The sequence below is a fragment of the Equus asinus genome, chromosome 8 (genome assembly GCF_041296235.1).
Source record: "Equus asinus isolate D_3611 breed Donkey chromosome 8, EquAss-T2T_v2, whole genome shotgun sequence".
Taxonomy (NCBI): Eukaryota; Metazoa; Chordata; class Mammalia; order Perissodactyla; family Equidae; genus Equus; species Equus asinus.
The window spans coordinates 32,887,520-32,913,673 of NC_091797.1; the positions used below are offsets into that span (position 1 = coordinate 32,887,520).

Here is a 26,154-nt window from a genome sequence, read left to right on the forward strand (position 1 = left end):
AAGCACACGCGGGCCAGATTGGAAATACAACCGCTGCCGAGAGCCGGAAAGCTCAGACGCTCCGCTTTTTACCTAAAACCAGGTAGGGGATGCAGAAGCCACACCTGGACCCAGGCGTGCCTCGCCTTCGGTTCCCCGCTGGGCTGAGGCCAGGAATGGAAGGCATTCTCCCCTGCAGGCCCCAGCCTAGGACAGCCACTGCCGTCTCCGAAGCCGCTCTCTGGGGAAAAAGGCCAGAAAGAGCGTACTGGCTCCTTTAAGGCTCCTCTTAGCCCTCCCTCCCCCGCCCACGTGACCCGGGGCGGCCGCGCGCCGGCTCGGCCCCCCGCGCAAGCGGCGATGGCGGCGGCGGCGGGAGCTGCAGCGGCGGCGGCCGCCGAGGTGCGGAAGGGGAGGGGGAGAGGCGGGTGCATGCCCGCGCGCGCGCCCGGGGGAAGCGCGCGCCCGTGCAATGCTCCGGGGGTGCAACGGGGCCGGGGGGCCCGGGCGGGACTTGCAGCACTCCGGAGGGCCAGCACCGGGGGCGGATGAGGGGACCAGGGGGTGGGAGGTGGGGGGAGTGGGCACGGAGGCGCGCGTGCAGCCGCCGGCTGCCCCCGAGTGGGCGGCAGGCGCCGGGGCCCCAGGAGCACGCGCGAGGGGCACGAGGGGCCGTCCACCGGGCTGGGGGGCAGCGGGCGCTGGAGGGGTTGGTGCCCGGGGTCCCCGCGGCCTGGGGGACAAAGGGGGAGCGGCGCGTGCAGCCGGGAGGAGGGGGCGGGGCCGGGGCGCGGAGGCCCCGCCCCCTCCCCCTCCTCTCTTCTCGGCCCCTGAGATGCGGGGTCTACCGAGAGGGAGGGGGTTGATGCGGGCCCGGGGGAGGGGTCGTGCGGCCCCTCCGGGCAGCCGAGGCCGCGGAAGGGGGGGCCCCCATAGAGGAAGAGGTAGGCCCCGGAGCCTACTCTCTCTTCCCAGGGCCCAGGCGTCCTGGGCCCCCCAACTTCCTACTGGGCTGACCAGTCCTCCTATCCCTTGTGTCCCCTCCCAGGGGGAGGCCCCTGCTGAGATGGGGGCGCTGGTGCTGGAGAAGGAGCCCAGAGGAGCCACCGAGAGAGGTGAGTTTCTGGCAGAAACGGCCCGACTGGACCTTCACCTCCCCCAACACAGGATCCCCTGAGTCCTAAACGCTGAACTTTTTATCTTCCCTTACAGTTCATGGCTCTTTGGGGGACACCCCTCGTAGTGAGGAGACTCTGCCCAAGGCCAACCCTGACTCCCTGGAGCCTGCTGGCCCCTCATCCCCAGCCTCTGTCACTGTGACCGTCGGCGATGAGGGGGCTGACAACCCTGTAGGGGCCACACCACTTATCGGGGAAGAACCTGAGAATCTCGAGGGAGATGGGGACCTCCATGGGGGCCGCATCCTGCTGGGTGAGAGGCTGCGGAGTCTGAGGGGTGAGATGGGGTATCCTCTGACTCTGCCTTCCCCCTTATCTTGTCTTCTGCCTGCCTGCCTGTTTTCCAGGCCATGCCACAAAGTCGTTCCCGTCTTCCCCCAGCAAGGGGAGTGCCTGTCCCAGCCGGGCCAAGATGTCAATGACAGGGGCTGGAAAATCACCCCCATCAGTCCAAAGTTTGGCTATGAGGCTGCTGAGTATGCCAGGGGCTCAGGGGGCAGTGGCAGCAGGACCTGAACCCCCTCCTGCTACAGCCAGCCCAGAGGGGCCACCCAAGGTCCACCGAGCCAGGAAAACCATGTCCAAACCCGGCAATGGACAGGTGAGGATTGGAGGAGGATTGTGGGGAGTGAGAGAGACAGGGGTAATCAACAGGGGTAATCAACTGTAAATAGCTTGTGGGCTTTTGTTACAATTTAGCTTTAGGCTTTCTCTAATCTATTCACAGCTTCACATATTTACCAAGGGGTTACTGTATGTTGAATTCTAGGCTGGGGTTTAATCTGTGAACACACAGGTTCCTGTCTTCCTGGAGTTTACATTCTTGGGGAGAGAGGAGTAGAAGAGAGAAGTGTCAATGAGTTAATTATGTAGTTAATGTCTTAATTACTCTTATGGTAATGACTGTGTAAAGAGACTTCAAACCACTCTTCCTTTCTACCTCAAAGCAAGCCCCAAGGGAACTTTTCCTCCCTACTTTGAAACTGCCCCTGCTCCATTTTTAAAGATTTTGCCAAGTCCCTACAGGGAAGGAGATGAAGGCCACAAAAATGACAGAGAAGGCAAATGACAAAGGCCCCAGAATCTCACAGGCTTTATGACAATGTTTTTAGGGCTCTGGATATCATTTTGTTCTGAATGTGGTTTGAGTAGCTTTAGTCAAGGCCTTAACCTTTGTTTTCTCATCTGTAAAATGGGGAGAAAGGGCCTGCTTCTGCGTGCTTGAAGAAGTGAGTGAGTGTTAGGTATGGGATGTGCTTGACACGCTTCCTCTCCGGGAAACAGCAGTTTGTGTTATTGACGTGTTCTCAGTACTCAGATGGCATTGTTGAGGGTGTGGCTCACCACTCCACCCCCACCTGGCGCTCCAGGCTAAATGTTCCCTGACCTTAAGTGTGCTCCCTCTCACCCTCAGCCCCCAGTCCCTGAGAAGCGGCCCCCTGAAGTGCAGCATTTCCGCATGAGTGATGACGTGCACTCCCTGGGGAAGGTCACCTCAGGTCAGTCCCACCCCCCACCCACCTGTGGCTTGGCCTGGCCCGGCCTGAGGGGTTAGAGTGCAGGTCTCATGCCTTTCACTCTCACCTTCCAGATGTGGCCAAGAGGAGGAAGCTGAACGCAGGAGGTGGCCTGGTGAGCCAGGAGAGGCAGGGAACAAGGCCTCTCCACCTGGGGGGCTGCCCTCCCCGGAAATGGGAGGTTGGTGGGGGAGTGCCAGGAGCTTCAATTTTTTGATCTTTTCCTAGTCAGAGGAGTTGGGCTCTGCCCGGGGTTCGGGAGAAGTGACCCTGGAGAAGGGAGACCCTGGGTCCCTGGAGGAGTGGGAGACAGTAGTGGGTGACGACTTCAGCCTCTACTATGATTCCTACTCTGTAGATGAGCGTGTGGACTCTGACAGCAAGGTGAGAGGGAGTGGCTACCCTCCTGGCCAGCACACCTGCTCTCCAGTCTTGCCTGCCTTACTTTTTCATCTTCTGAACACCCACTAATTCACTGCCCCATCCTGTCTATAACTTGTTCCCAGTGTGTGCTCCACCCCATTCCATTTCCTTACCTCTCTCCACAGTGGTGACCACCATCCTTAACTTTGGGTCCCACACCCCATTTCATGGTTTACTTGCTATTTGTTTGTTTATGCCTTTGCTCTTTGTTTGGTTTTATCTCATACATGTTTGCTTTTGCAACATAATGCTTAGTTTTGTCTATGTTGCTTTCATTTAATGTTTTATTGTAGAAACTTAACGAATATACAGGAAAGAATAGAGGAGTTCGGGGCCAGCCCGGTGGCACAGCTGTTAAGTTCACACGTTCTGCTTCGGCTGCCCGGGGTTTGCTGGTTCAGATCCCGGGTGCAGACATGGCACGGCTTGGCAAGCCATGCTGTGGTAGGCGTGCCACATATAAAGTAGAGGAAGATGGGCAGGGATGTTAGCTCAGGGCCAGTCTTGCTCAGCAAAAAGAGGAGGATTGGCAAATGTTAGCTCAGGGCTAATCTTCCTCAAAAAAAAAATAGAGGAGTGAGCCCTATGTGGCCGTCACCCAGCTCCCACAATTACCAAAACACAGCTGATCTTGACTCATCTCTTTCTCCCACAACACACACACCTACTGGATTGTTTCACAGCAAATCCCAGAGATCATATCATTTTATCTACAAATATTTCCATATGTATCTCTAAACAAAAGGCCTATTTCTGTTTTCAAACATCGCTGCATTACTGTTTTCATACCTAAGAAATTTACCAGTGATTCCTTCATACCATCACTTGACTACCAGTCCATCTTCACATTTCCTCACTTGTTTTATAAATGGATTTTGCTTTGTCCAGATTCAAATGAGGTCCACACACTGATTTGATTAACATTTGTGTTAGCTCTCTCTTGATGTATAGCTTCCCTCATCTTCTAAAAAATTTTTTTCTTGCCATTTATTTGTTGAAGAAACCAGGTCAGTTGTCCTACACAATTCCTCATGTTTAGGAGTTGGCTGATTGGATGGGGATTGACGCATTCCTCTCTGCCCAATATTTCTTTGTTTTTTTTTTTTTTTGAGGAAGATTAGTCCTAGGCTAACTTCTGCCGCCAGTCTTCTTTTTGCTAAGGAAGACTGGCCCTGAGCTAACATCCATGCCCATCTTCCTCTACTTTATATGTGGGACGCCTACCACAGCATGGCTTGCTAAGCACTGCCATGTCCACACCAGGGATCCGAACCGGTGAACTCCAGGCCGGCGAAGCTGAATGTGCTCACTTAACTGCTGTGCCACCGGGCTGGCCCCCCTCATTAGCTTTTCATCTAATATCTTTAGCAGCCATTGGTAGTCTTGCCTATTTATGAACTTCATAAAAAGAGGTCATACTATACGTCTGTTTTCTGGAACTTCCTTTTTTTTGCTTAATGCTGTGTTGCCAGGATTTACGTGTGTTGTTGCATCTAACTATAGCACCTTCTTTTTCACTGCTGTATAAAATTGTACAAACCCTCTCTTTATCCAGCCCTTTCCCTCCTTACATTCACCTCCTCCAGGGAGCCATGCCTGCGTAATTGTTGTTTTCTCTATCTCCCCTCACTGTCTGAGGCGTGGGGCTTGGTTGTGTGCTGCTCTGCCTCTCTCCCCCAAGTGCCCCCCAGGAGAGAGCTGTGGCCTGGGGGTTGCTGTTTCCCCAGACCCACTTGGCCTCTCTCCCAGTCTGAGGTTGAAGCTCTCGCTGAACAACTGAGCGAGGAAGAGGAGGAGGAGGAAGAGGAAGAAGAGGAAGAAGAAGAGGAAGAGGAGGAAGAAGAGGAAGAAGAAGAAGATGAGGAGTCAGGCAATCAGTCAGACAGGGTGAGAGCTGGAGATCTGAGTCCGCAGAGGAGGGGGTGTGGGCTGGGGTCCAGGCTCTCTAACTCTCTTCCTCCTCCCCAGAGTGGTTCCAGCGGCCGGCGCAAAGCCAAGAAGAAATGGCGGAAGGACAGCCCGTGGGTGAAGCCATCACGGAAACGGCGGAAGCGGGAGCCTCCGAGGGCCAAGGAGCCACGAGGTGAGGAGGCTCTTCTGCTTTTGGGTCCACTCCTCCAAACCCCCTCCCGGCCCCCAGAGAGCGCACACGTACACACCCGCTCACGCATGCACACCCGCATGTACCACATGTCCAGGCACCTGTGAGCTCGCACTCTCACTCTCTCTGTCTCTGTGTCAGGAGTGAATGGTGTGGGCTCCTCAGGCCCCAGTGAGTACATGGAGGTCCCTCTGGGGTCCCTGGAGCTGCCCAGCGAGGGGACCCTCTCCCCCAACCACGCTGGTAATTGCCAATTGCTGGGATAGGGAGCCACTAGGGGGCGCCCTCAGGGCTGGAGGGAACTGGGAGGAGGGGGACCCCGCTGGAGCTGGGGTGTCCATGGCCAGGCTTTGGGGGTTCTGGAACATGGAGGGAAAGGCAGGGTGGGAGTGAGAGGCCCCACCAGGGGTCCCAGTGGGTGAAGGACAAGGCCTCCCTCAGCTCCCTTGTTCCTCCATCCAAGGGGTGTCCAATGACACGTCTTCACTGGAGACTGAGCGCGGGTTTGAGGAGTTGCCCCTCTGCAGCTGCCGCATGGAGGCGCCCAAGATTGACCGCATCAGCGAGAGAGCGGGGCACAAGTGCATGGCCACAGAGAGTGTGGATGGAGAGGTGGGCCTCTGGGATGGTAGGAGAGGTGCCAGGGCGATCCAGCCCCAGCCTCACTTCTCTTCTCGCCCATCCTCACTACCCACAGCTGTCAGGCTGCAATGCTGCAATCCTCAAGCGGGAGACCATGAGGCCATCAAGCCGAGTGGCACTGATGGTGCTCTGTGAGACCCACCGCGCCCGCATGGTCAAACACCACTGCTGCCCGGGCTGTGGCTACTTCTGTACAGCGGTGAGTGACCTGTGGGGCAGACAGGCAGTGTGTCCCACAGAGGAAGGGGCTCCCAGAGCCTCACCATGTTTCCCTGTCCCCAGGGCACCTTCCTGGAGTGCCACCCCGACTTCCGTGTGGCCCACCGCTTCCACAAGGCCTGTGTGTCCCAGCTGAATGGGATGGTTTTCTGTCCTCACTGTGGGGAGGACGCATCTGAAGCCCAGGAGGTGACCATCCCCCGGGGAGACGGGGTGACCCCACCAGCCGGCACTGCCGCCCCTGCCCCCCCACCCCTGGCCCAGGATGCCCCTGGAAGAGCAGACACTTCCCAGCCCAGGTACTGTCCTCCCCTTTCCCTTCTATCTGTTGCCTGCCCCATCCCTGTCGCCCCCGACATTGGCGCCTTCTCCCACAGCGCCCGGATGCGAGGGCATGGGGAGCCCCGGCGCCCACCCTGTGACCCTCTGGCTGACACCATCGACAGCTCAGGGCCCTCCCTGACCCTGCCCAATGGGGGCTGCCTCTCAGCCGTGGGGCTGCCACCTGGGCCAGGCCGGGAGGCCCTGGAGAAGGCCCTGGTCATCCAGGAGTCAGAGAGGTGAGTGGGGGATTGGTCTCAGGGGTGTGACTAGGGCTGGGGCTGTAAGGGTGGATCTGATGTTGATGTTGAGGCGGATGCTTGAGGAGCCCACGCCCTCTCCCTCCCTCACCATGGCAGGCGGAAGAAACTCCGTTTCCACCCCCGGCAGTTGTACCTGTCAGTGAAGCAGGGGGAGCTGCAGAAGGTGATCCTCATGCTGTGTGAGTATTCCGCTCATTTGTTCAGCAAACCTTGATTGAGCACCGATGATATACCAGGCACTGAGCTCGGGGCCAGGAGTGCAGCAATGAAGGACATTGTCCTTTCCCCAAAGGACTTAAAGTGGTTGGGGACACAGGCACAGATAACCTGGAATGATGAGGGCTTTGGCAACGATGAGCACATAGGCTCTGGATACTGTTCTGAGTGCTTATACACATTCACTCACTTCAGCCTTCCCAGCGGAGGCTCAGAGAGGTTAACTACCTTGCCCAGTGCACAGCGGTGGTACTAAGGGGCAGGGCCAGTTTGAGCTCAGGCAGAGCTAGTGCTGTTCACTCCTTACTCTCTGATAAGTGCCATGGTGGAGGCAGCACAAAGAAGGCCCAGGAGGGGGTCCTGACCCAGGTTGGGGCCCTGAGAAGCCTTCCTGGAGGAGGTGCCACCTGCCCCCTAGCTCGCTTACCACTTGTCCCTCCCTCTCCCGGTGTGGCGGGCTCTCCCCGCAGTGGACAACCTGGACCCCAACTTCCAGAGCGACCAGCAGAGCAAGCGCACGCCTCTGCATGCAGCCGCCCAGAAGGGCTCCGTGGAGATCTGCCACGTGCTACTGCAGGTCAGCACAGGCCCGGCCCCCTGCCTCATTGACCAGGCCCTTGGACCCCTCCCCTGCCCATCCCCTCCCTGGTACCAGCCCATGTGCCCCGTCCTCGCAGGCTGGAGCCAATATCAATGCAGTGGACAAGCAGCAGCGGACGCCGCTGATGGAGGCCGTGGTGAACAACCACCTGGAGGTTGCACGCTACATGGTGCAGCGCGGTGGCTGTGTCTACAGCAAGGTGCGGTGGCTGGGCAGACTGGGGCCCAGGGTCAGGGACCGGTTAGAGGTACCAGCCAGAGGACTCATCTGCCCACATCTCCCTCAGGAGGAAGACGGTTCCACCTGTCTCCACCACGCAGCCAAAATTGGGAACTTGGAGATGGTCAGCCTGCTGCTCAGCACAGGACAGGTGGACGTCAATGCCCAGGTCAGTGGCCCAGGCTGCCCGCCCAGCCTGGCCCCAGGTTCTTGTCTCAGCCTCAGGCGCTGGGTCCTCTTTCTCCTTGGCTGATCTCTGACCCTCCTCCTGCCTCTCATGCTGCTCCCGTCCGTCGCCATCTTTTTCCTTCTTCATGTGTATTTTTCTTGACACTTTTTCTTCTTTTTATTTATCACTTTTCCAAATAATGAGTTGCAGCCTTAATCTCTGGAACTATCCAATAAGATTCTTCATTAACTCTTCGTTTTTTGTATGTTGGATGTGTTGGAGTCTCTTACTGTCATTCTTCATCTTTGACTCGGTCCATCTTTTGTCCAGAAGGAGCCCCTAGAAGTAGGCTCCTGTGGTTTCTAATATGACCCAGTTGCCTTTGAGAGCAAACTTACCTTTCAGCACATTTCCTGCCCCAGACTCAGAATCTGCCATTTCTCTAAGCAACTCTAGCTCCTTTAAATAGGAAAAGTTTTTTAGAGATTGCCATCTGTGTGCCTAGGAGTGTTTATTGCTATAGGGTCACTGCTTCTAGGACTTTTGAGTAGGCAAACTTGGGAACTAAGTATTTTTTAGAAAGAGAAAAATTACTCCACAGCCTTGAGTGATAGACACTATCAGTCCCATCTTAAAGATAAGGAAACTGCCGTCTAGAGATAATAAGTTGCCCAGGGTCCTGCAGCGTGTGCGTGGTGGAGCTGGGAGTCTGCTCCAGAGCGCATGCTGTGGACCACATGCTGCTTTGGTGAGCAGGGCTGCTAGGGTGCCCTGGGTCAGGGCAAGGGCTGCCCCCCATCTTCGTCCCTCCCTCTCTGCCCACCCACAGGACAGTGGGGGGTGGACACCCATCATCTGGGCCGCAGAGCACAAGCACATCGAGGTGATCCGCATGCTGCTGACACGGGGCGCTGACGTCACCCTCACGGACAACGTGAGTGACAGTTTGGTTGGGGTGGGGATGGCCCCTGGCCCTGAGGAAGGTAGAGCCTGGGCCCATCCTGCCCCCTCCCACCTCCACAGGAGGAAAACATCTGCCTGCACTGGGCTTCCTTCACCGGCAGTGCCGCCATCGCCGAGGTGCTACTGAACGCCCGCTGCGACCTCCATGCTGTGAACTACCATGGGGACACGCCCCTGCACATCGCAGCCCGGGAGAGCTACCACGACTGCGTGCTGTGAGCCCCCCGCCTGCCCCCCGCCTGACACCCCTCCACCACCTCTCGCAGCCCCAGACCCCACGGGCTTCCTGTCCCCTCCCAGGTTGTTCCTGTCACGTGGGGCAAACCCTGAACTTCGGAACAAGGAGGGGGACACAGCATGGGACCTGACTCCTGAGCGCTCTGACGTGTGGTTTGCACTCCAGCTCAACCGCAAGCTTCGGCTCGGGGTGGGAAATCGGGCCATCCGCACGGAGAGGATCATCTGCCGGTGAGCCCAGGCCTCTGCACCCAGAACCACCTCCCACCCCTCCCCAGGCCCCGCTGAACCCTCAGAACATCCCCCACACCCTCCCATGCCCCACTGAGTCCCCAGAACCGCCTGCCTCCCCACTAGGGCTGCCAGGTACAGCAAATAAAAGTAGAGGACAGCTGATTAAATTCGAGTTTCACATGAACAGTGCATACTTTCTCAGTATGAGTGTTCCATGTGGTGTTGGGACATACCTATACAAAAATTATTTTTTATCTACTTGAAATCCAAATTTAACTGAGCGTCCTGCATTTTACATGGTAGCCTTACTCCCCACATCCTGATGAACCCCCAGAAACGCCCCTTCTCTCACCAGCCCACTCCCCAGGCCCCAGGGACCTCCCAGCCCCCTCCTCTCACCCTCACCACATACTCTAGCCCCCAAGCCCTGTCTCCCTTCTGCCAGGGATGTGGCTCGGGGCTACGAGAATGTGCCCATTCCCTGTGTCAACGGTGTGGACGGGGAGCCCTGCCCCGAGGATTACAAGTACATCTCAGAGAACTGCGAGACGTCCACCATGAACATCGACCGCAACATCACCCACCTGCAGGTGAGCAGGGGGCTGGGCCCTCCCAGAGGGACACCCAGAGCTGCTGAGTACAGATAGGCAAGTTGTAGGCCAACAAGGGCAGCTGGAAAGAGAGTGAGGCTGAAAGGGAGCTCTGGTGTGGGCTTACATCCAGCTGGGAAAGACCTCCTTTTCCTAGGACACATGCAGGTATCATGTGGGCTCGTGGTAGCCCTGGGGACACCCCATCAACAACATCTTGATTCCCCCTCACCGGAGACCATCACCATCTGCTGTCCTAAAACAGGGACCCTAGAGAAAGGGCAGCAGCTGGGGAGGGTCAGGGAGCATTGAGAGTTGAGGGGCCAAGGCTGGTTCTGGGGATTGAGCTGACCCCTGACTCCCACCGCAGCACTGCACATGTGTGGACGACTGCTCCAGCTCCAACTGCCTGTGCGGCCAGCTCAGCATCCGCTGCTGGTATGATAAGGTATGTGCCCTTGCCCTGGCCACTCCTTCAGAGGAGCTAGCCTCTAACTAACGCCAACTCCCTGGGACCTTGTCCCTCACCTCCTGCCCTGTCAGGGAAGTGGCAGAGAGGGCAGGGCAGGACCTGGCATTCCCGGATGCTGCCAGGACAGAAATGGGCCTGGCCCAGGGACATGCAAATCAAGGGGATGGTTGTGTACTTCCTGTTCACTGATCTCGGAGCATCTGTGGCCTCCCCCAGCCCATCCCCCCCTTTCTCTGGGTTGGGGTCAGCGGTGGATTTTTCTGTGGAGTCTTGGGAGTCCCAGACAGCTGGGGTGGGCGCCACACAGAAATTACTGTCCTCCCCTCCTCAACCCCAGGACGGGCGGCTGCTCCAGGAATTTAACAAGATCGAGCCGCCGCTGATTTTTGAGTGTAACCAGGCATGCTCCTGCTGGAGGAACTGCAAGAACCGCGTAGTGCAGAGCGGCATCAAGTGAGGCCCCGCCCTCACCCCGCCTCATCCCCCTTCATCCCCTCCCGTGGGGCTTCCAGGTCCCTCCACTCAACATCACCCATTCTCCCACCCCCAGGGTGCGACTGCAGCTCTACCGAACAGCCAAGATGGGCTGGGGGGTGCGCGCCCTGCAGACCATCCCCCAGGGGACCTTCATCTGCGAGTGAGTCTGGGGATGGAGGGGTACCTTGCCCCTGGGGGCGAGGGATGGGTACATGGCCACTGCTGACTCCCAGGCATCCCTCTCTGCCCTCCACCCTGACGGGTCCCACCTCTTCTCACTGACCCCTCTCCAGCCATCCTTCTCTGACCCCTATCCCCACAGCTGAAGACCGCACCTGCCTCTACTCTTCCCAGACCTCAGGGTGTCACCACTGCCCATGTCTTCCCTGCTTCTTTCCCCCTCGGTGTATTTCCCAGCCTCACACACCCTTCCCCTGCCCTTCCAGCTGGGGAAAGAGCCAGTTTTGGAGACAGACCTGGGTTTGAGCCCCACTCTGCTGCTGGGTGTCCTTGGTCAAGTTACTTAACCTCTTTGAGCCTCATTTTTTTGGTCAAAATGGAGGTGTTAACAGGTGCCTTTCTATCTACCTCTTCAGGGGCCACATCCCTCTCTGTCTGTTCTGTCTCTGACCAGCATCCGTAACATCTCCCTGTTGCCTTGGTCCTACCCCATGACCTTCCAACTTAATTTAGGTCTCCTTTCGCCTTTAAAAAAAAGGCCTCAGCCCCATTTATCTATGTAAGGGACCATCCATTTTCTCTGTCACGTCTTCTCCCAACTTCCCTGACAAGTGGCCCTTCTTCCTGGGCCCATTTCCCCACTATCCGCTCATTTCTGTGCAAATCTGCCTCTACCTGCCTCACCCCTCAGCTGATGCTGCCCTCCCTGCACCCCCTGTGTGTCTCGGTCATCATTCTCCTGCATCTGCCACCGTGCGTAGCTCTGGCTCCCATGACACTGTCCTCATCCTTCCTGTTCGCCAGCTCCTCTCCTCTGCTTTCCAAATGTGAGGTCCTCGCTCCCGGCTCCTTCCTGGAGTTCGTCACAGCTCCTGTGGCTCCATCCTTTCCTGCAGCCCTGACCCCTCTCCTGTTCTTCAGTCTAGCATCGCCACCACCTGCTGGGTGATTTCCGGTCCACAAACCTCCCAGCATCTCACCTGACCAGATTTCCTCACCAAGGCCACCTGCCTGCAGATACTGACCCCTTCACCCTAGAGGCGGGCTTGTCCATGCTCACCCTCGGCTTCCCCTGGTGCGGCTTGGGCCCTTCCCTTTACCTTTCCCACCACTGCCTCTCCAGCTGTCCAGTGGAGACCCTCACTGGCAGGAGTGTCTCATATGTTGTCCCCTCACATGCTTACATCCCTGTGTTCCTCCTCCTGACTCCCCCGCTAGAGGGGAGCCACCTCTCTCTGCCCACCCCGATGATGTCCTCTGGGCCCACTGTGGCCTGGTCACCCATCCCAACCCCAGCCATGTTGATCCGTAAGATTCACGGACAGTGACTGGGGCAGCTGAGAATAGTGGAAGAGGATTCCATGGGGCTGTGAGGAGAGACAGGGCCTGGACCTGGCTCCCCATAACCGCTGCTCATCTTCAGAACCACCACTTCCTGCCCGCCAGGTATGTCGGGGAGCTGATCTCCGATGCTGAGGCCGATGTGAGAGAGGATGATTCTTATCTCTTCGACTTAGACAACAAGGTGGGCAGGAGACCCCTCTGCCCCCCTACTCCCAGTCAGCAGATGGAAACCTGGGGAGGAGGGACTGGGTGGACAGTGGGTAGGAAGGTTGGCCAGGCAAGCAGGATGGTGGTAGGTGTGAAGAGTGACGCCTTCCCCTCAGGATGGAGAGGTGTACTGCATTGATGCTCGTTACTATGGCAACATCAGCCGCTTCATCAACCACCTGTGTGACCCCAACATCATCCCCGTCCGGGTCTTCATGCTGCACCAAGACCTGCGATTTCCACGCATTGCCTTCTTCAGTTCCCGAGACATCCGGACTGGGGAGGAGCTGGGGTGAGGTGTCCCAGGGTGAGCCCAGGGGTGTGGGAGATGCAGCAATCCTGGACCAGAAGCTGAAGGCTGGAGAGCACCTGGTTTCCAAGCATGGATTAGAGCAGAGCTTCCCAGATGGCAGTGTAAACAGCGTCCTGAGCCTCACAGAGAGATTGTGACCTGTAGATTTGGGATGGGCCCCAAGACTGGATTTCTAACAAGTTCCCAGGCAGTGCTGGGGCTGCAAGTCCCTAGAACATATGAGGGCTTAGAACCCATCAGGAGAAGAGGAGGGGGTGGGTGCTTTGGGATGGGCTTGGGCAGCTGGGTCTGGGTCCTAAAGGTCCCATGTGTTCCTCTGACAGGTTTGACTATGGTGACCGCTTCTGGGACATCAAAAGCAAATATTTCACCTGCCAGTGTGGCTCTGAGAAGTGCAAGCACTCAGCCGAGGCCATCGCCCTGGAGCAGAGCCGCCTGGCCCGCCTGGACCCCCACCCTGAGCTGCTGCCTGAGCTCAGCTCCCTGCCCCCCATCAACCCCTGAGAGCGGACCACACCCTCCCCTCCCCACCCCTGGATGGCCACCGGCTCAGCAGCCGCCTCTGCCACTTGCTGCTCACAGCCCACACCTGGGGATGCTGCCATCTTCTCTCCCCCTACCCCTTCACACATTCCTCGGCCAGAGACCCCAGCCAGGCCCTGGAGGTCTGACAGCCCCTCTCTCCCAGAGCTGGTTCCTCCCTGGGAGAGTGACTTCAGGGCTGGCCACCCCCACCCCTACCCCCATTCCCCATTGCTGAAGATTGATGAATTGAAATGGGCCTCTATGCCAACTGGTTTCCTTTGTTCTCAATAAATGTTGGGTTTGGTAATAACTGTCTGGGTGACTTGGCAAGGGGCAGGGGGGAGCACACATAGCCAGAGGGAGCATGGGTCCAAGGGGCAGAGCTGCTGGGAAGCAGGCTGGACAGGTGTGGCTGGTGTGGACAGCCGACCAGCGGGAGGGGAGGGTTGTATTGTAGGGGGACCACTGTGGGCAGGCTCTAGTCAAGGGCTCAAAGGCAAATCTCAACACTTAATCTTTGGCGGGAGGGTGTGGGTGTAAGTGTACCACAGTTAAGGTCGTTTGCAAAACTGAAGGATTTTCTTAGAGCGAGTCAAGTCCTCCAGGCCATGGTACACGGGCCTGCAGCAAGCAGCCTTGAGCCCCTGTCCCAGGCGCGGCTTTCCCGCCCTCTGGAACTGAGTCGTGGAGTCTCGAAGGAGGAACTGGAGTGTGTCGGGGACCACAGGTGGAGGTGGGGCTGTGACGTGTGGGGGGCGGAGCAGGTGGCAGGTGAGTCGCCAGGTCTCCAAGGCTCCAATCACTCCGGAGACTGAGCCATGGGGGGAAAGAAGGACGGGGACGGGGACGAGGCCTATGGTGAGACTGGGCGAGGTTGGGGTGCAGGTCCCGGAGGGAGGGGAGGCTGGCCTTGGCCCGCACCAGGGAAGGGTGGCTGGGCTGGCCCCAGGAAGAGGAGCTGAAAGGAGGGCCTTGGAAAGGAGCTGATGGAAGGAGGCAGAGTCAGGGTTCTAGGAGGACGATGGGGTTCAGGGGCTGGGGGTGGTTCCTGGAGACCCTTTGAGGAGTAGAGCTGGGGTCTCCATGAGGAGTTGGGGCTGGAGTCCCTGGGAGGAGGGGGCCTTTACTGGACTCTGGGTACCCTGGGGCAGGGCCCTGGGAATCAAAGCCTGAATAGAAGGAGGCAAGGTCGGGATCCTGAGCGGGGGGCTGAGTCTCAGGGGCTGGGGGGTGTCATGTTCTGTGGAGCCTGCCTTCAAGGGGTGAAGCTGGGGGCTGGGCCCTTGTCAGGAGAAGCAGCTGGGTCCCTGTGAGGAGGAGGAGTTTCAGCCTGGACTCTGGGTCTCAGAGGAAAAGGTACTGGGGGTCCCTGCGAGGAGCTGGGGCTGTGGGTCTTTGTGGAGATGGGGTTGGGGGCTGCCTCCGGGGTCTCTCTGCTAGGAGTAGGAGCCTGTCTTGGGTACCTTGTGGAATAGGGGCAGGGCCCTTCTGGCATCCCTGTGAAGAGCAAGGCCTGAGGGGAGAGGGAGCAGGGAGCCTGTCTCCAGAATCTCTGTGAACAACTAGGCCTGGGAGCCTGTTCCAGGGATCCGGAGGATTAGGGGTGGGGGGGCCTGAGGGGAAAGGGAACTGGGAACAAGCCTGTGGGATCCCTGGAAGCACTAAGGGCTAGGGGCCTGCCTGCAGAGGTCCCTTGAGTTCCTGGTCTGGAGGTGAGGAAATCCCAAGGGAGGGGCCTCCCAGAGGCAAAGCTTGGGCCCGTAAGGGGGCTAAGGGAAGGAGCAGTGAAGTGAGTACTCTCCAGCAGACTTCCTGGAGCAGTTTTGGGTCAATCATTGATCTCATGTCTGACAGCCATGGAGGAACAGAGTCCAGAGCACCTGGGGAGAATGGCCCCCACCCCTTCCCACACTCTCGCCCAGCCCTCCGCCCTGCCTCCTCAGTGCCAACAGGGGACCCTGGCTGCCTGGCCCCACCTCCTCCCTGTGTGTACTCAGGGAGGACCAGGAACAGGACACGGCCACAATCTCAACCACAGGGCTCAGGTGTCACACTGACTGCTCGCCCAGAGACTGGCAGTGGCCTAGGGACGAGGTCCCTTTGGCTGGGCGTTTACGGGGCCACTTTCCTCCTGAGGCACTGCAGGAGTGCATGCCTTTGGCTCTAGTTTCTTCCCCCATGGCCTCAGGCCAGAGAGTGGAGGTAGGGCCTGGGGCAGATATGAGGAGGAATTTGACCGCCCAGAGGGGCTCCAGATCTGTGCCCACTCTAGGCAGGGCACAGCGAGAGGAGAGTGACAAAGATGGGGACATAAGGGCCACTGAGATGGCTGGACACAGAGTCCCACATCCCAGCTGGAGGAAGACTCAGGAGAAATGGGCCAGGGACGGGGCAGGAGGCAAAGGCTATTTCCCTGGGGGACCGCCTTGAGTTGTGAGTTGGAAATGACCCCCGAAAGGCTCCCTTTTCCCCTCCCTCCAAGGCCCCCAGGGTGGAGTTCACAGTGAGCAGTCCTGCTGCTGACCAGGCCTTGATCCTACCTCTCCTGCTCTCCAATTCCCCTCCTGCCAGCCCTGCCCCTATCCATCTCCCCACAATTCCTGAGGGCTGAGGAGGCTCCTGAGGGTCAGGGGGGACCTTGGGGCAGAGAAAGACTTGGGAGGGACAGGAAATGGGGAAAGAGACTCCTCTCAGTGCCTCACTCTCCACATTCCTCTCCATGTCCCTCAGGGAAACCAGTCAAATATGATCCCTCCTTTCGAGGCCCCATCAAGAACAGGTGAGTTCTGGGCACTGTGCTGCTTAGAGTGGGTGTGTGTCTTGGTTTTGCTTTGTACTTGCTGACATATTAGGAAGAACTTGTGAAAAAGAAAACTCCTGACCCAGGAGACTGGGGAGATTGTCGTCGGTGCGGGGAACACGTAGGGGCTTCCATTACTGGTGATGTTTTGTTTCTTGACCTGGGAGCTGGCTACACCGGTATGTGCCCTTTGAGAAAACCCAACCAGCTGAGTACTTATGAGTTGTGCACTTTTCTGTGTTATACTTCAGAAGAAAATTTACCACCCGGAAAAAGATTTTCTTAAAAAAATAAAACCTACCAATGCCCGCTCTCCAGCATCCCCCACCTCTCCAACCCGCGACTCTTCCAGACCATGCCCCCTGCACCCCTTCTCCAAAGACTTCCCCTGTTTCTCTCCCAGGGGCTGCACAGATATCATCTGCTGTCTCCTCTTCTTTGTCTTCATTCTGGGTTACATCGTGGTGGGGATCGTGGGTGAGTTTTCAGCTGCGCAGAGCTGGGGCAGTGGCTGGGAGGCAATAACCCGGGGAGGGACATTACCTGCAGCTGCTCCCTCTGAAGCCCCTGCCCTCCCCCACCAGTGACTCATCTGTGTGTCTCTGTCTCCAGCCTGGGTGTATGGAGACCCCCAGCAAGTCCTCTACCCCAGGAACTCTACCGGGGCCTACTGCGGGATAGGGATGAACAAGTGAGTAGGAAGGCAGGAAGAGGGGGCGGGGAGGGGGCCGGGGGGAATGCCGAGAACCCCCCAACACTTAAGCTCCAGACACTCCCCCTGTTGTTCCCATTCCCCTCAGCCTCCCTGAGTCTCAGCACTCATGGCACAAGAATCCTCCGTTGCTGGGCAGTTGGCTTCTGAGTCCCGCAGAATTGGGAGGCACTGTAGAGTCATGGTTAAGTGCATGGGTTTTAGAGTTCAGAGATGGGCACTTAAATCCCCAGCTGGGCTAAGTAAGTTCTGATTGTGTGGCCTTGGGCAAGGTACTCAACCTCTCTGAGCTTTGATTTCCTCATCGGAAACGGAAGGATGATCCCAGAAGCAATGCTTTCAGTCCCCACGTGCAGGAGACGTTCAACAAACAAAACCTCTAACATTTATATGGTGTTTACTATGTTCTGGGCAAGCCGTGTACTTTATACACACAAACTCATTTAAACCGTATGAGGTAGGTACTATTATTTTGTACATGACGAAATGAGAGCATTAGTGACTTGCTCAAGGTCATAAAGCTGGGTGGTGATTTGGTTCCAGAGTTCAAGCTCTTAATGTTAGCAGTTGCAAGGCTGAATTACTCTGGGAAATCTTTCGGGTGTCTCCCGTACCTCCCCAGCTGCCCTGAGGTCCCTGAGGCCAGGAACTGGGTGCTGCGTGTCTGGCCTACACTGGGCCCACTGTACTGTTGAGGCACGGCCTTAAGCAGTCCTTCCTCTCCCCTCACACCTGCCCAGGCCCTGACACGCATGCTTCCTCCCCTCTTACAGAGATAAACCATATCTCCTGTACTTCAACATCTTCAACTGCATCCTGACCACCAACGTCGTTACAGTCTCTGTGAATGGCCTACAATGCCCTACACCCCAGGTCAGAGCCTGGGACCTGCCTCTGCCGAGATCACCCCCGGGGTCGGGGTACCAGGCCCCTCAGTGTGCTCTCTGCCCCCAGGTGTGTGTGTCCTCCTGCCCAAAGGACCCGTGGACTGTGCAAGTGAACCAGCTCTCACTGACAGTTGGGGAAGTCTTCTACACTGCAAATAGGAACTTTTGTCTGCCAGGGGTGCCCTGGGATATGGTGAGCACAGCCCCTAAGTTAACGCTGTCATCAAGGGGTTGGGTAGATGGCTTTGGTGATGGTAGTGGTGGTAAGGAGGCTCACTCCTTCATCCTGCTCTGTATCTGTGTGTCTGTCTGTCCTCCCCCGACCCCCCAGTCAGTTCGCGAAAGCCTGAACCAGGAGCTCTGCCCCAGTTTCCTTCTCCCTTCCACTCCAGGTAAGAAGCCATATTCCTTCCTCAGGCATCATCTAGTCCTATATTTATTGCTCAAATGAGGAAAGCAGGCCCAGAGAGAGTAAAGCTGTATAGATCATCTGTGGCAAAATTGGAATTAGCACCAGGTCTTCATTTGTCTCTCTGCTGCATGACCCTGCAGTCAGATCATCAGTGTTGGTTGTGCCCCTACTGTGTGCCAGGCACTGGGGACAGATGAGGGAAGATGAAAACTGCTCCGTTTGAGCTACATTCTAGGAGAGATCAGAGATGTTCACAACAAGACTGCATGAGAATCCCATGAAAATATCCATGGGTGAATCTACACACACACGTTTATGTATATGTACAGGAAGCAGACTGGAAGGATGTCTGTCCAAATGTTAAAAATGAATGTGGCCGGGTGGTGGGTCACCGTGGACTTTTTTTTCTGTATGCTCTTCTTGCCAATAGTAAACGTCATTTTTTAATAGAAAAAAAATTTTAATTATAACATGAGAAAAGATATTCCAGTTCTCAATATAAGTACTATAGGAAGTATCTCAAATGAATGCTCCAGAGTCAGACAGATCTGGATTTAAATTCCAGGACTTTCCAGCTGTGTGGTCTTGGGCCAGTTACTCAACCTCTCTGAGCCTTGTTTCCTCATCTTTAGAATGTAAATGCCAAAGCAAGCCTGCTTGGCAAAGTTGTCATGAGGGTGGTGATAAGTGGCTCTGTAGGCACAGAATAGGTGCCACAGAGGATGGGATGGGGTAAGAAGGCTTCCTGGAGGAGGTGAGATGGAGGTGGAGCTGAATAGAGAGTAGTGGATGGGATTACTGGAGGAGGCAGAGTGCTCAGAGCGAGATGCAGCAACAGCCAAGGTATAGAGGTGAGGAGAAGGGGCTGGGCTCAGCCGGGGGGCCGTGAAGCCTGGCGGTGAGCGTGGGCACTCTCCAGGACAGCGCCTCTGGAGGCGTCTGAGCCACCGAGTGATCTAGAGCCATGGAATGATGAGATCCATGCCGAGCCACCGTCTCCCTGGCACTCGGGCAGAGGGTGGATTGACAGGTGGCAAGGTTCGGGGTGGAGGCATTGTAAGAGTTAGGACAGAGGGGAAGAGGGTCTGGACAGGGAGGCGGGGAAGGGGGCATTATGAGACAGTGAAGGAAGTGTGGACCGGGCTCCATGGGGCAGGAGCTCCCATTTGGAATCAAGAACCGCCCTCTGAGAGGGGCAAAGTCCATCTCTCCTCCCTCGGCTGAGGGCACTGCGGGCTGGGGTGGGAGCCAGAGACTTTCAAGGCAAAGTTCTGGGCCCTCCCATCCAGGACTCCATTCTCTCTCTCCAGCGCTGGGGCGTTGTTTTCCATGGCCCAACAGTAGTCTGCCTGAACTCCCAGAGATCAGCAACGTTTCCATCTCCCAGGGGATCAGGTGGGCATCCCTCGGCCTCCACATCTCTGTCCCACACCCCTTCCCACCCACAGCCCCATCTGACTCAGTCTCTCTCCGGCAGTGGTCTTCTTGACAGCCTCAATGCCCGTGACATCAGTGTTAAGATCTTTGAAGATTTTGCCCACTCCTGGTATTGGATTCTTGCGTGAGTCACCAGATTCCTCCAGTCTCTCTTCCTTCCCTTTTCCCCTCCCTGATCCTCTATCCCTTTGCCCAGTGTCTGAAACAGAGACTTTGGACTGGGGAGGAGGAGCCAGAGCTCTGAATGGACCCCAAGCCCAACAGGATTTATCAGAGAAAGGGGATCTAATCCGGGGACATTGAGGATGTGACGAAGGCATTTGGGGGCCTCTAAAAGGGGAAGATTTAGGGGACCAGCAGTGACCCTCATCTACCTCACCCTGCCTACAGTGCCCTAGGTGTGGCTCTGGTCCTGAGCCTGCTGTTTATCCTGCTTCTGCGCCTGGTGGCTGGGCCCCTGGTGCTGGTGCTGATCCTGGGGGTGCTGGGCGTGCTGGCGTATGGTATCTACCACTGCTGGAAGGAGTACCAAGTGCTGCGGGACAACGGTGCCTCCATCTCCCAGGTGGGCTTCACCACCAACCTCAGCGCCTACCGCAGCGTTCAGGAGACCTGGCTGGCTGCGCGTGAGTGCCCTGCCCACCTCCAAACCACCAGCCACCCAAGGGCTGCCCCGCACTGTGCCCAGTCCTGGCCCTGACCCAAGGCCCCTCTGCTCCCCGTCCACCCTCAGTGATCGTGCTGGCTGTGCTTGAAGGCCTCCTGCTGCTAGTGCTCATCTTCCTGCGGCAGCGGATCCTCATCGCCATCGCCCTCCTGAAAGAGTCCAGCAAGTCAGGGCCTGTCTGGGATGGAGATGGGGCTGAGGGCAGGGATGTGGGCCGGGGATCGAGGTGCTGGGAAGGTGGCAGGGAGCCCTGGAGAAGGGCAGAATAGCACAGTGGTTAACAGTGCTGTGTGACTTAGCCTTTCTGAGCCTCAGTTTACCCATCTGTAAAGTGGAGGCAATAATAGTTCCTACCTTGTAGGGCTGTCATGAGGATTAAGTGAATTAGTGTCTGTCAGGTGCCCGGATCAGGGCGTGGCCCTCTGTAAGTGTTGGGCGTAATGGTAGTGGTTATTGTCACAGTGGTGGTGGTTGCTGGGTGGAGTGGCAGGAGCCCAGGCAGGGAGGAGAAGTGGCAGCTTGCTCCCAACCAGGACCTACCTGCCAGGTTGGTCAAGAGACCCCACTCTGAGGATTCTCCTGCCTTACTCTCCCTGAAGCTGCCCCATGTGGCTTCTCTGTGACTCTAGTTTCCTCTAAGGGGCCCTTGAGCCTGATTTGTTCAGTTCAGTTAATTCAGTGAGTGCCTACTGTGTGCTCAGCCTGGGGGGATGGAGTAGCCCCTGGCAAGGGCAGAGGTGGGGCCCTCGCCAGGTCAGCCCCATAAGAGGAAGGGTGGGGGCCGGGGGCCGGGCCATGCCAGTGGACAGGCTTCCATCTCCCTGCAGGGCCGTGGGACAGATGATGTCCACCATGTTTTACCCGCTGGTCACCTTTGTCCTCCTGCTCATCTGCATCGCCTACTGGGCCATGACTGCTCTGTATCCTTTGCCCACACAGCCGGGCCCTCCTAGAGCCCATGGGGGGTGGAGGGGAGACAGGGCGGGACTTGCCCACACACAGTGCTTCAGTGCCGTTGGACGAAGGTGCCCCCTCCTCCGAGCAGGCACGGCCCTGCACCTGGACAGAGTTGAAAGAGGGAGTCCAGGCTCAACTCCCCTTTGTGCAGTGAACAACCTACACAAGTCCCTGGGAAGGGGTCCCTGGGGAGGGGATCTGTGGAGACCCCCATATGACCAGGCTTTCCTTGACTCCTCTCTGGGTACCTGGCCACATCCGGGCAACCTCAGTATGTCTTGTGGGCTCCCAATGTCAGCAAGCCCGGCTGTGAGATCGTGACAATGAATGCATCATGCGACCCCATGGTGAGGGGATCTGGGGTGGACATAGAGGGGCCACCAAAAGGGCCAAGGGGACTTTAGGGGCCAACTGGTCCAAATCCTTCATTGTGCAGAAGAGACTGAGGACCAGAGAGGGCAAGAGGCTCACTCAAGACCACACAACAGACCCCCAGCAGAGCCAGAAAGGGAGCCAGTGCACTGACTGCAGATCTAGCACTCCTCCCACTGCGCCACCCTGATGCAGGGAAGGAAACTGAGGCTGGAAGAGGAGGCACACTGTGCCTGAGGGCAGGGCTAGGCCCTGGGGAACCTCAATACCAGAACTCCACCCCTCCCCAGAACATTCCTCTGCCAGGTGGACCATTCACCACTTCACCAACCTGACCTCAGTCCAGTCATCTGTAAAACGGGTGAAGTGGCCTGTCCCTCCAGTGACTAAGATTAAATGACATCGGGCAGAAGAAAGTGCTTAGTGCAATGCCCGGCTTCTGACAAGATCTGATTATGCAGCTGGTGGTCCTCCCTTGGAAGACAGTGCCCCAGGCAATAGGCCAGTGGGACTCCCTGGGGGCCTGGGAGAGGAGCTGCTACCACACCCTGTCCCCTGTGAGGCTCGCAGGACCTGTCACTGGACTGCTGGGCACGTACTGTCCTCAGGGCTTTCACATGGCCACCTCATCTGAGCTGGGACCATGTGCTGTGCCCACAGGCATTAGCCCCACTCTGAAAAAGGAGAAGGAGTTTCCTTTACATTTACGGAGGACCCACTACGGGTAAACTTTTCCAGGCACCAGAGGCAGGCACTGGGTGTGCCAAGCCCCAAGTCCCTTGGTTCTTTCTTTCAACGTGCTCAGGGTCTCACACTGGAGACTGATACAAGCCCACAATTACAAGTAAAGCAGAAAGGGGTTGGTTTCCTTATCGTAAAATTTCAAACACATCCTCAGTTTCAGCAATTATCAAGATTTTTGTCCCATTTGCTGGAAAGGGTTGTTTTTTATTTCTGCATTTTTTACTTTTTATTATGGAAATTTTCAAACACACACAAACGTTGAGAATCCCCTTAGCCGGATTCCACAGCCTTCAGCTTCTACTATTCTTGTTTTGTCTATCTCCCCATGCACTCCCCCAGCTGCACATTTTCTTTTCTTTCTTATTTTATTTTTAATTTTTTTTAAAGACTGGCACCTGGGCTAACAACTGTTGCCTATCTTTTTTTTTTTTTTCTGCTTTATCTCCCCCAACCCCCCCAGTACATAGCTGTATATCTTAGTGGCAGGTCCTTCTAGTTGTGGGATGCGGGACACCGCCTCAACATGGCCTGACAAACGGCGCCATGTCCGCGCCCAGGATCCGAACCCTGGGCCGCCGCAGCACAGCGCGCGAACTTAACCACTTGGCCATGGAGCAGGCCCCTGCAAATTTTTTTTCTGGAGTTTTTCAAGGCAAATTCTGGTGTTGTGCCATTTCACCCGTAAATACATCAGGATGGATCTGAACAGATAAGGACTTTTCAAAAACATAACCACTATACCATTATCACACCCGACAAAGTTAATAATTCCTTAATACTGTCTAATACCCAGTCTGTTCAGTTTTGCTGGAAAGCGTTTTGGTTGAAGTTGCAGAGGCTGCCCTGGGAGGGGATTGCTGATTGAGTGCCAAGGAGAGCTAGGCGTTGGTCACAGTGCCCTCGCACCATTAAGGCTTGACCCAGGGGCTGGCCTGGTGGCGTAGTGGTTAAGTGTGCCTGCTCCACTTTAGAGGCCTGGGGTTCACAGGTTCAGATCCTGGGCACAGACCCAGCACTGCTTGTCAAGCCACAGTGTGGTAGCATCCCACCTAAAATAGAGGAAGATTGGCACAGATGTTAGCTTGGTGACAATCTTCCTCAAGCAAAAAGAGGGAGATAGGCAATAGATGTTATCTCAGGGCCAATCTTCCTCACACACAAAGAAAGAAAAAAAAACGACTTGGCCCACACGGCCTGGGAGCTCTTGTGCCCATCCAGACTGAAGGAAGCTAATTATGCTTACACAATATGCCAAGTGAAACCAGTTTGAACCTGGACATGGAACTCTTGGAAGGAACTGGGTCCCCCAACTGAGGGAGGCTGCTACTTCCCTCTCTATCTGGGAGCGGCAGGAGCTGGCTGGGAATGGGCTGAGGCTCTACACTGAGGTCTGAAGGCTGAGCCTAAACCTATTCTGTCTCCAGCAAGAGCAGCCTGTGAACTCATGCCCAGGGCTGAAATGCGTCTTCCAGAGCTACTTGTCCACAGGCCTGGTACAACGTTCTATCTTCAACTTGCAAATCTATGGGGTCCTGGGGCTATTCTGGACCCTCAACTGGGTACTGGCCCTGGGCCAGTGTGTCCTGGCTGGGGCCTTTGCCTCCTTCTACTGGGCCTTCCACAAGCCCCGGGATATCCCCACCTTCCCTCTGAGCGCTGCCTTCATCCGCACCATCCGGTAAGCCCAGGACACGGGGCTGGGAATTGTGAGCCTGGGAGTCCCAAGGGTCCTGGGGCCGCCTCTGACTGCCTAACCCCTCGCAGTTACCACACCGGGTCGCTGGCCTTCGGATCCCTGATCCTGACCATTGTGCAGATAGTTCGAGTCATCTTGGAGTACATTGACCACAAACTGAGAGGTAAACTGAGTTCGGGGGCTGAGGAAGGCCAGGCTGAGCAACTGGATCCTCTGGGAGGCGCTGTCAGGGGATAGAGTCCAAACACGAGCCCCCCTCACCCCCAGAAGCCCAGAACCCTGTGACCCGCTGCATCATGTGCTGCTTCAAGTGCTGCCTCTGGTGTCTGGAAAAGTTCATCAAGTTCCTGAACCGCAATGCATACATCATGGTGAGCCCCAATGCTTGAGCAACCACTTGCTCCAGGGTCCCTTGGCCCAGGCCCCCCATCCTGGCCCAGGTGAGCTCTCCACAGGTAACTCTGACCTTTCCACTTCACCCAGATCGCCATCTATGGGAAGAATTTCTGTGTCTCAGCCAAAAACGCCTTCATGCTGCTCATGCGGAACATCATCAGGTCAGGCTGTCCACCCCACCCGCGACCCCGGGGGATCTCCCACCCCAGGCCAGCTTCATGGGCACACTGTGCTCAGAAGGGCCTCAAGCTTGGTTTAATGCTCTGCTGCCTCCATCTTGAAATGTGAACAATTTTCACTTTGTATCTGTAACGGCAAATTATATAGCCAATTCTGCTCCCAGCCCTGCCAGGCCTCTCACCCCCATCCTACCCCAACTCCCCATACAGGGTGGTCATCCTGGACAAAGTGACAGATCTGCTGCTGCTCTTTGGGAAGCTGTTGGTGGTTGGAGGTGTTGGTAAGGACCAGGGCTGGGAGTTAAAGGAACAGAGGGCAGGCGTGCTGGGTGGCTGAAGAGGTAACCTCTGAGAAATGACACTGACCGCCAGATCTCTTCCACAGGGGTCCTGTCCTTCTTTTTTTTCACTGGTCGCATCCAGGGGCTGGGTAAAAACTTTGAGAACCCCCAACTCAACTACTACTGGCTACCCATCATGGTGAGTGACTCCCCCTTCTCTGCCTCACCCCCAACTCCCCAAAGGAACGCTAAAGGGCCTTGTGTCTTCCAGACCTCCATCGTAGGGGCCTACGTCATCGCCAGCGGCTTCTTCAGCGTTTTTGGCATGTGTGTAGACACGCTCTTCCTCTGTTTCTGTGAGTCACACCCTCACCTCCTCCCCCAACTTCAAGGTACCAGACTGTTCAGGCTTTTTAGAAAACTTGGTGCTTCCAGAAACAGCGACTCTGTAAAAGAGCCAGAGCCAAAGGCAGCCTCTGCTGGCATCCTCAGGCCAGGGGTTTGGGGAAGAAAGGAGGAAGTGAGCTCCCAGGCTGGTGAGTTCTTCCAAGAAAGAGCATTCCAGGGCAGAGGCCTCTGGGAACTTCCAGAAAATCTAGGGTAGAAATTAGCCGCAAGAGACTTCCCAGCAGGTGGCTGTAGTGAGTGGGGATTTTCTAACCCTCTTATAATTCATTCTGGCTCTGCGCTAATCGATTGACATGCATTTTTTTCCGTTAACTCTTATCACACGATGAAATACAGTATCATTGACTCCACTTTACAGATGAGGAAACTGAGATTATATAACATACCCAGCAGGTTACAAAAGCTACCCGAAAAAAACAGCCGGTGGTGGTGCAGCCTACAAACCAGGCAGCCAGTTTCTTAGCCCAAGATTTTCCGGGGGGAGTGGCTGTGGCCCCCTGAGGGTCCGCTCTAACGGGTCTCTGTTGCGGCTCAGTGGAGGATCTGGAGCGGAACGACGGCTCCCTGGACCGGCCCTACTACATGTCCAAGTCCCTTCTGAAGATTCTGGGCAAGAAGAACCAGGCGCCCCCGAAAGACAAGAAGAGGAAGAAGTGAGAGATGCAGCCCTGAACCAGGGCTGCACCCCGCCTGTACAGCCTCATAGCCTCACCTACCTTCCAGATCCCGATTTTGTAGTAAAAACGTTTTATTAAAGAGTGCTATTTTGTTTTCTCAAAAAGTCTGGGACTTTTATTCCTTCCATGACAACCCGCA

General features: G+C 56.4%; 2 protein-coding genes and 1 long non-coding RNA gene across 8 annotated transcripts in view; 2 read left to right on the top strand and 1 right to left on the bottom strand.

Moving 5' to 3' along the window:
- LOC139045859 (uncharacterized) overlaps positions 1 to 217 on the bottom strand; it is a 29,487-nt gene extending 29,270 nt beyond the window's left edge. Inside the window, exon 1 of the long non-coding RNA XR_011505035.1 lies at positions 105 to 217. This is a non-coding gene — a long non-coding RNA (uncharacterized lncRNA). The remainder of the gene's footprint in view (positions 1 to 104) is intronic.
- A 70-nt stretch (positions 218 to 287) lies between these two features.
- EHMT2 (euchromatic histone lysine methyltransferase 2) lies at positions 288 to 13,700 on the top strand. 4 transcript variants are annotated; one of them, XM_044776292.2, is made up of 28 exons: positions 288 to 381; positions 1,028 to 1,094; positions 1,192 to 1,410; positions 1,505 to 1,758; positions 2,572 to 2,656; positions 2,749 to 2,789; positions 2,903 to 3,058; positions 4,847 to 4,984; positions 5,066 to 5,180; positions 5,340 to 5,441; positions 5,662 to 5,810; positions 5,896 to 6,039; positions 6,123 to 6,358; positions 6,437 to 6,619; positions 6,740 to 6,822; positions 7,330 to 7,436; positions 7,537 to 7,659; positions 7,747 to 7,848; positions 8,678 to 8,782; positions 8,872 to 9,026; positions 9,112 to 9,279; positions 9,728 to 9,872; positions 10,243 to 10,320; positions 10,682 to 10,797; positions 10,895 to 10,981; positions 12,448 to 12,526; positions 12,669 to 12,844; positions 13,189 to 13,700. In XM_044776292.2, the coding sequence occupies exons 1-28, from the start codon at positions 340 to 342 to the stop codon at positions 13,367 to 13,369; spliced, it is 3,636 nt and encodes a 1,211-aa protein (XP_044632227.2). In that variant the 5' UTR covers positions 288 to 339; the 3' UTR covers positions 13,370 to 13,700. The 4 variants fall into 4 exon arrangements, with proteins under 4 accessions (XP_044632227.2, XP_044632228.2, XP_014682922.2 ...); XM_044776293.2 differs by lacking the exon at positions 5,340 to 5,441; XM_014827436.3 differs by lacking the exon at positions 288 to 381 and having other exon boundaries at positions 763 to 1,094.
- A 283-nt stretch (positions 13,701 to 13,983) lies between these two features.
- SLC44A4 (solute carrier family 44 member 4) lies at positions 13,984 to 26,119 on the top strand. Of its 3 annotated transcripts, none has more exons than XM_070515198.1 (21): positions 13,984 to 14,161; positions 16,121 to 16,169; positions 16,594 to 16,667; positions 16,803 to 16,881; positions 17,676 to 17,775; positions 17,857 to 17,982; positions 18,121 to 18,181; positions 19,512 to 19,596; positions 19,679 to 19,762; positions 20,029 to 20,264; positions 20,372 to 20,471; positions 21,133 to 21,225; positions 21,507 to 21,609; positions 23,803 to 24,056; positions 24,143 to 24,237; positions 24,342 to 24,445; positions 24,558 to 24,631; positions 24,860 to 24,930; positions 25,035 to 25,129; positions 25,202 to 25,286; positions 25,874 to 26,119. In XM_070515198.1, exons 1-21 carry the CDS (start codon positions 13,999 to 14,001, stop codon positions 25,993 to 25,995), a joined length of 2,253 nt encoding a protein of 750 aa, XP_070371299.1. In that variant the 5' UTR covers positions 13,984 to 13,998; the 3' UTR covers positions 25,996 to 26,119. The 3 variants fall into 3 exon arrangements, with proteins under 3 accessions (XP_070371299.1, XP_070371300.1, XP_014682945.3); XM_070515199.1 differs by having other exon boundaries at positions 24,345 to 24,445; XM_014827459.3 differs by having other exon boundaries at positions 14,154 to 14,248.
- The last annotated feature ends 35 nt before the right edge of the window (positions 26,120 to 26,154 follow it).

Excerpts from the sequence above, each read along its gene's own strand:
- EHMT2 (XM_014827436.3), top strand. The coding sequence starts at position 815 with ATGCGGGGTCTACCGAGAGGGAGGGGGTTGATGCGGGCCCGGGGGAGG. Across the intron at positions 5,181-5,339 it reads GAGGGCCAAGGAGCCACGAG|GAGTGAATGGTGTGGGCTCC; the intron begins GTGAGGAGGCTC and ends TCTCTGTGTCAG. Across the intron at positions 12,845-13,188 it reads CGGACTGGGGAGGAGCTGGG|GTTTGACTATGGTGACCGCT; the intron begins GTGAGGTGTCCC and ends TTCCTCTGACAG.
- SLC44A4 (XM_070515198.1), top strand. The coding sequence starts at position 13,999 with ATGGTACACGGGCCTGCAGCAAGCAGCCTTGAGCCCCTGTCCCAGGCG. Across the intron at positions 14,162-16,120 it reads GGGGGCGGAGCAGGTGGCAG|GGAAACCAGTCAAATATGAT; the intron begins GTGAGTCGCCAG and ends CATGTCCCTCAG. Across the intron at positions 25,287-25,873 it reads CACGCTCTTCCTCTGTTTCT|TGGAGGATCTGGAGCGGAAC; the intron begins GTGAGTCACACC and ends GTTGCGGCTCAG.